The 8045-nt window shown below is 48.0% G+C and overlaps 1 protein-coding gene across 1 annotated transcript; it reads right to left on the reverse strand.

The window, feature by feature from the left end:
• Positions 1–1784: 1784 nt before the first annotated feature.
• On the reverse strand, positions 1785–3040 carry LOC138941916 (uncharacterized). The gene is made up of 3 exons (XM_070312207.1): positions 2970–3040; positions 2420–2876; positions 1785–2312 (listed from the first exon to the last, which is right to left on the reverse strand). Exons 1-3 carry the CDS (start codon positions 3038–3040, stop codon positions 1785–1787), a joined length of 1056 nt encoding a protein of 351 aa, XP_070168308.1.
• Between the last annotated feature and the right edge of the window lie 5005 nt (positions 3041–8045).

Here is an 8045-nt window from a genome sequence, read left to right on the forward strand (position 1 = left end):
CGAGCGCGACTTCGCCGTTCCCAAGGTTAGGCGAGTCATCGCATCGCCGATCGACGAGGAGCCCGAATCGCGACCGATCGGCGAGGAGCCCGAATCGCGGCCGATGGAGGACGAGGCCGAACCGGCGACGGTCGACGAGGGTGAATCGCGGGCGGGTGTACGATTGGCGAACTACGAGCCCGAATCGCAACCGTTCGACACGGAGTAATTTTACGCGTTAATGAAGCACATTTGTAAGATATGATTTTTACGAATAAACGCTATACGTAAAGCGAAACGTCGATTCTTTACGCTTCTCTTTCCTTCTTCCGCATCCTCTCGCTCTCGCGCTTCTCGTAGTAACCATCTGTGTCCGCATTAAGTTTGTGTTTTGGTGACAAAGCTTGCTGACATAACCTGACAGCAAATTGACGGCAAGAACCGAGCAAAGCTTGATATAACTTGACGTCAAATTGATGGCAAAAATCGAGCAAAATCTGCGCAAGACAATCTGACAACAGAGTGTCAGCAAAAACCGAACAAATTCTGCAGGTTTTGGCCATTCATATAAAATAGCATATTACAATAGATTTAAAGTTTCTATAATTAAGTTTGTTACGCGACCGCGATAAAGGAAATACGCGGTTCGTTCGTATAACGTGTATTTTGCAACAGTATAAGTATAACTAATACATTCATGATTAAATTTATAGATTATATAATTGACTCGATACATTATATAAGGTTTAAAATATATAATTAAATTTATAGATTATATAATTAATTCGATACATTATATATAAAACTTAAATTTATAGATTAAATATACAATAATGTAATATACAATAATGTAATATAATTTATAATATAAATCGTGCAGTTTGCACGCGTTCTCTAACGCGCAATTCTTCGCGTGATATCCGTAGCGAAAGGCCCGCGAAGCGTTTAGAGTCTCCAGACGTTCGATGTCTTCGTAATCGGCGTCGATAGTCTCGACGGAGACGGCTATGTCGCGATCGTCGGCGACGTTTCCTAAGATCTCGATCAGCCACTTCTTCTCGTGACCTTTGACGTAGATCCGTACCGTCGAATCGGGGCTAGATCCTCGACATACGGCGTCTCGAACGAGTCTCTTCATCGACACGTAATTCGCGTGTCCATCGTTCCACTTTAGCTGGTGATGATTCGATATCAGCCAACACGCTCGCGATTTTTCCGCTCTCGTGAGCAGATCCCACGACATCGACGGGCGAAAGATGTGATGCGTCAATTCCACACCATTTCTTAACACGGCTACTTCTTTCGCGACTAATTTTTCGTTAACTACGAAACCTTGAAGATCGGCGCGTCCATCGTCGTTGTTAGCGATACTCGAAGTGTTTCCTTTTAGATTTTATTCTAAGCGCTTTATTCTTTCTCCGTACTTTTTCGAATATCGTCGCGCTTACACGATTCTGCGCACGACGTCAGTGAGCGGATTGTACTTTACCACTCGATCGTGAATGATAAGACAGTAGGTGTGGTGTTAAAGGGGATGTTCTCCTTGCAGTCGAACTCTATGCGAACGTCCACGGTGGCGCTCTTGATCGACTCGTTCTGTCGAGAACAGTCGAGGGGCGATGCGTGGCGCCGGGCGTAGAGTCGCAGGCTGGTAATCGAAAGATTCCAGTTTCGATTCCGCTCGGGTCCCATCCTTCCATATGACCCAAAAAGAGGTTTTCACACATTATCCTATATAATGCCTATATATTGGTTTATCATATATTATCCTATCCAATACCTATATTAGTTTATCATATATTAATCTATTTAATACCTATTTGTTTCCTACCTACGTTTGAATAACATTTCGATTTGACTCGACGAATTGGAGTCTTGCTTTGGCGCGCATGCGCAGTGTTCTCGTCCTCGTAAACTAAGTTGAGATAGCTCTCTGGCAGCATGAACGGAGATGTACTTTGTTCCTTGCCAAAAAATAGAAGAAGAAGAAGAAAAAGAGAACAGTCGATGACTACGAGCGGGCCGTGAGTTAAAAATTTATTTAGATTTAAGAGCGTTTCGTCGTTGTCGCATCCGTAGTACGTTTTTCGAAATTTCGAATACATATCGTATAACACGGCGACTTTATGCTTATCGAAATCTAGATTCATGTCGTCGTAAGGATAAAAATCGGAATTAAGATACAGTTTGACATTAGTTAGTTTGCAATCGTCGAATAAAGAAGGCTCCTCGGACAGAACGTTCTTCTTTCCAGATTGTAGCGCGAAGATAACGTATCGCGGTTTCTCGAGTTGCGTCGCCGCTTTGACGGCCCACGAGTGTTTGGTCGTGCTCTGTAGAAGCGGAACTCGTAGAGATCCCACGAGCGAAAAGCGACACTCAGGTATCGTCCGCTATCTAACGTGCGCAATAATCTTAATTTATTAACATCATTCAATACTATATGAGGCATTCGCCATTGTATCTTTAACAAAACGATTTTAGGTTCTTGCGTTTCGCGCGATATGACGCAATTGTTATCGTTGCGCGCTCGTATTAGAATAAGTTCGTGTCGCGCGTTGATCACAACCCGCTTGTAATCTTCGCAAAAACCTAATAGCACGTTGAGAGGTACGCAAAAGTTAAAATCCCTGATCGACGAATGAGTTGTCGCTAATAAATCCCATCCAGCGTTTTTTAATATTTTGCTTTTCTCGACCGTCAGCGACGCGTAATTCTTAATCGTGCTCGTTATTCCAACGTTTCTGCTTCGATCGATTTCCACGCCGTCGAGCTCGTAGCGAATCTCCTCGAACATAAACGCCGCGCAATTGTTCACTAGTCTCGTCACCGATGCGATTTCCCCTTGCGCGCTCGACGCCTCCTTCGACTCGAGTCTGCCCTCGACGTAGAGAAAACTGTCGCAAGGCAACGTGTACAAATCCTGCTATTGTATAGGAATTCGTATCTCATCGCTATTCCCGAACGTAGTATTGGCGTAAGGGTTGTACGTGTGAGTCTCGATCTTGACGATGCGATCGTCGAAAATCGGTTCCCCACCGATACTTAGAATGTCGCACATTCCGCTTTTTACGAAGAAGCGGTCCTCGGCACGACGAAACCCAAAGAGCGCAGAAAAGCCGCGTTGGCGACGGTCAGTCTTCCTCCCTTCTTCCTTCTCTTTTCCGCGTTTAGAGGCGACGCGACAGCGACGACGGGCGCGTTTCTCGCGTTCGACCCGTTCACTACGAGCATCGCGCGCTTCTCTACCGTTTTCGCCGCACGTGTAGACGAATCGTAATCTCCTCGTCGCGAAAATCGATCAATTTTCCGTTTTGGTCCACAACACGCACATTTATATCGGTAATGGTCCGCGCGATGATCGGAGGTAAATGATTTGCGTTGGAATCTCCGACACTTTATATCCGGATGGAACGTTAGGCGCGAATTCGTGTATAGTATACGCGGATTTGTCGTTATGATACGCCCCTGTCGTGACGTTGCACTCTACTCGAATGAGATTAATGGCCATAATATTTATCGGCTTATCGGACGCGTACCATTTATTCGGTTGTAACACGCGAGACGAGAAACCCAGTAGCGAACCGATATTATCGGGTTTTGTGAAATTTACTCGATACGCGCACTTAATTTCGCTTCTCATAGTGTTATCGTTACCGCGAAGCGTTATAGAATTTTCACTTTTATCGCCATTCTCATCGTCTCCGAAATAGTCGTTGCCAACATCGTATATATAATCGTCATCGCTCGTTTCCGGTTCTTCGTTTTCGCGCTCTCGTCCCTCCTCTCTCGTTCGTCGTTTGTGACGAATCGCAGCTCTTAGATACGCGTTTATAACGCTTAACTCGTAAGATCCTACCGGAATCGCGATAATCTCGTCATTATCGTCGAAGTAAAATTTATTATTCGCGGAATTTACATTCGGTATCGTATTATAAGTTTCGAAATTGGTTAAACCTAACTCGTAATCGTCGTCGTTTAAATCGAGAGGCGGAAAATAACTCGTCGCGAGAACGCTGCTTCGTCCGGAAAGAGTGAGAGTCAGCGACATAATCGGCGAGAGTGATCGAACTGCGCTCGATCGACGAATAACGGTCGATATTATAGTCGACGATTCCTCCAATCGACTCCTCGGAGAAATCGAAGACTCAATTGTCCGCAGATATTCTGATCGCGCGTCTGCTCGAAGCGACGATTGTATCGAATGTTCGCGTCGCGCCCGAGATAACGCGCGAGTTCGCGCGGAGGACGAAGATCGCCGAAACCGTCGTAGTAAATCGCGTCGCTCCCTTTTTTCGCGTACGCCACCCAATGAGTACCCGGTCCGGATGCGTCGTCTAAATTCACAATACCGCTCTCGTCGCGGCGCGCTCGCGACGGAAGCGCGTCGCGCATAAACACACCTCTAAAGTGAGGCACGCGCGAGAGTATCGCCGCGTGATTTAACTGTTCGTTCGTCGTTGCTCCGACGGATGGGAGGATTTCTAGCGTCTGTTTACGCGAAGTTTTTTTTTAGCTCCTCTTCTTCTCGTCGAGGACGCGCCACTCCCGCGCTTGTACGGCGCGAGATATAAACCGCGATCCTCCATCGCGCGATCGTGGCGCTGCAACTCCTCCAGCTGTCGTCGCGCCGCTATGCGATCGTTCACCGCTTTCGTGATTCCCGCCGCTCCCCCGGCCGAAGAACCGAGTGTTCCCAATAACGGTAGCAGGAGCAAAAAGCCGCTGCGTTTCGCTATCGGATGCGTTCTTTTCCTCGTAACGGTCGTCCTCCTTTTGCTCTTCTTTCTCTTGATTCTCGTTGCACCCATTCCAAGTTTCGTCTTCGATTTCATAGCCATCCATACAGCCGCCGCGGCGGCTCTCTCGCCGAGAGTCGAATCTTTAGCCGCGACGCGCTCGCGCGCTCTCTCGGCGAGCGCGCGGTCGGCGACGTGTCGATCGGCGAGCTTGGCGCTCCGCGAGTACGCGATATCGTGCTCGCGGCAGGCCGCGTCCAGAGGATTGACGCCTCGATCGCCTCGCGCGAGTCGTTTCGCGTAACGGGTACCCGGCCCGCAAAATTGATATCCGGGTATATGTAGTTCGAAAGGGAGCGCGTTTATCGCTCTATTCAACAAGCCAGCGCCACGGCTCACACCGTATCGCCGTTTCGCGAATTGCATTCGCCGCAATCTTTAACGAGCGGCGCCGGACCGTCGATATGCGTTCGTTGCCAGGGGCGATTATAATGCTCTAGACATCGACGGTAGCGCCGCACCTCCGGATCCACTCTTATATATTCGGGCAGTTTCTCCCACAATCGTTCCACGTAGCGACCGAAATGTTTTAGTAAAATAATTTTCGGAATATACCGCCATTGATCGGTGGTGAAATCAAGAATATCGTCGCCATCTATTAGTAAGATAAACATCTCGATTCACCGCGCGCGATTCGCTACTGCGCGATCGGTGGCGATCTATTCGTATATAAATAAAAAGGTCTCGCCCTGCCTCGCGTGAGTGTACCGCGCACGCGCGCGGCGAGAGGAATGCGCTTCGTGCGGCAACCGATCGCGATAAAGGTCAAAAGGTGACAAACCTCAACAATAGGACGCGACCGTCGAAAGAAGCGCGCAGACACGGTCGTTTATTACCGAGTGCTATTCGCTGCGTCATTTGCGGGCCCTCTAGTTGCGGCAAAACGAACGCGTTGATAAGTTTGTTGGAGAGTCCGCATGGCGTACGCTTCGAGAACGTTTACGTTTATTCGAAGTCGTTGCAGCAGCCTAAATATCAATATTTAGAAAATTTATTAACACCGATGGAAGATATAGGTTATTTCACATTTTCTAATAACTTTGACGTTATTCCGCCCAGCGAAGCGCTCCCGAATTCGATATTCGTGTTCGACGATGTAGCGTGCGACAAACAAGATACTATCAGGGAGTATTTCGCTATGGATCGACACTCGAACATCGATTGCTTCTATCTGTGTCAAACGTACGCTAAAATACCGAAGCATTTGATTCGAGATAACGCGAATCTGTTAATTTTCTTTAAACAGGACGGCACTAATTTGCGTCACGCGTACAACGATCACGTGAACACGGATATGTCGTACGAGAATTTTCACGCGCTATGTCGCGCGTGTTGGCGGTATAAATATGGTTTCTTAGTGACCTACAAAGATAGCGCGCTTCGCGCCGGTAGATACAGACGAGGGTTTAACGATTTCATTGTACCGTAGAGCAATCAGTCGTCGCGGATACGTCGAACACATCGATCGCTCTCTCCCGTGAGCGAGAAGAATCGATTCGTTAGTCGCAATGGCCTCGACGGATATCGGTGAACGCGAAAAGACGGCGAAAGAGATCGCTAAGACGCGCGCGTTGATTAGTAAAAAACACAGAGCATTGAAGACCGGCAAAATGGAAAACGAAATCGCGATAGAGAGTCGTTTCAAGCCAATTGTCGAACCGCTGCGGCGCATCGCCGATCGCGCCGAGCGAGACGAAATTAAGCGCGAAACGATAAAGCGAGACGCGATCAACGCCTCGCCCTCGACGACGAGCATCGAGGAAAAATGGAAGGACGAAACGCTGACTCCCGTTTGGAAAAAACCTAAGGCGAAACGAATACGCGCGCGACAACGATTGGACGCCGTCTCTATTCCATTAAACGAGTATTCCGTCGAGAGAGATCCATTCGCGCGAGACGAAACCGAGGAGGAGGAAACGTTCGAATCCGAGAGTCTCGAATCGCCCTCGAAACTCGAAATACCCGTTAGACAAATTCCGCGAATTTCTCAAGGTCGCGAGATATCGCACGGTCGACTAGGACCGTTACGGCGAAAGTATATGGGGACTCTTCTCGGCGGAGAAGCGCCGAACGAGATCGATCACGTTTACGGAGTTTACATCGGCGAGAAAAGCGGGATGCTCGGCGATAAGCGATTCGACGTAGACGCGAATGATTCCATATTCATAGATGAGATTAAATACATCGGTACTCCCGGTTTGTACGAATTAATCTTTATGAAAATTCCTAATAGTCTCATATATACAGAAAAGGATAAATTAACAGAAGTATATTGTTAACAACGAACGCTCATAGACGCGATCATGACGCTAAAAAGTCTGTCTTAGGAAATAAAGGATACAAATACAAATTCATTATCGCTCCGCTTATTCTTGGCAGCGGCGCGAAAAAAACAGGCGCGGGTCGCATACCGTCGACTATGCGTGTCACGAACAATAGAATCGATTTACGTCCATTGGGACGATCCGAACGAATTAGTGGATCGTCTGCGATTGTTGGACGCTTCGCGTCGAGCCGGCAACAACGCTCACGAAAACGAGATTCTATCGATAATCGAGGAGTTTCGCGAAACAGGAGCGATCGTATAAATCGAACTGTCGCGTCGACGACCGTCGCAGTCGTACGCGGAATTCGCGATGTCCGTGAGCAAATTCGGCACACCTCTAAGAAACCGAGGCTACGACGCGAGAACCGGAAAACTACGTCCGGCTATCGAGTCTCTGCGAAATTACGTGCGCGATAATGCGCTGTGTTTAAGCTCTTCCATCGAGTACAACGCGAGAGAGCGCAAGATAAAACGCTTGGCTCAACCTGAGGAGGACGCCGACGCGACGAGCAAAAGCTACGTCGAGGGAATCACATCGCAATTGAGAAAAGACGCGGACGAGGCGGGGCAGGGCGTCATTCTACTGTTCACGAGACTCGCTCAGCTCGATAGCGCTCTGGTTTAACGAATAGACGCGGAGAGTTTCGTTTCCGAGATAAAAGCGCGCGATGACGCTCTGAGTAAACGAATAGACGCTGCGGAAAATTCCATTTCGAGAATAGAAACGAGCGTTAACACTCTAGATAAACGGATCGATGTTTTGGATAAACGAATCAAAGGTTTACGCAATCGAATTGGGGCCGCGAAAAATACTATATCGCTCAACGCGGCGGAATCCTCGACGAGAAACGCGAGCGATCGTAAAATATTGTTCAATCAAGATAAAGTAATACAAGAACTAACCCAAAAATCGCGCATCGCGGCGAATTCCGCGGCGAAAT

Source organism: Polyergus mexicanus, unplaced genomic scaffold (genome assembly GCF_030449975.1).
Source record: "Polyergus mexicanus isolate NDT 795.1 unplaced genomic scaffold, iyPolMexi1.0 SCAF_1, whole genome shotgun sequence".
NCBI classification, from domain to species: Eukaryota; Metazoa; Arthropoda; class Insecta; order Hymenoptera; family Formicidae; genus Polyergus; species Polyergus mexicanus.

Coding starts and splice junctions, on each gene's coding strand:
- LOC138941916 (XM_070312207.1), bottom strand. CDS start 3,040: ATGTGCGACATTCTAAGTATCGGTGGGGAACCGATTTTCGACGATCGC. Junction 2,877..2,969: donor GTCAAGATCGAGACTCACAC/GTACAACCCTTA, acceptor GCCTTGCGACAG/TTTTCTCTACGTCGAGGGCA. Junction 2,313..2,419: donor AATGGCGAATGCCTCATATA/GTATTGAATGAT, acceptor CCGCTTCTACAG/AGCACGACCAAACACTCGTG.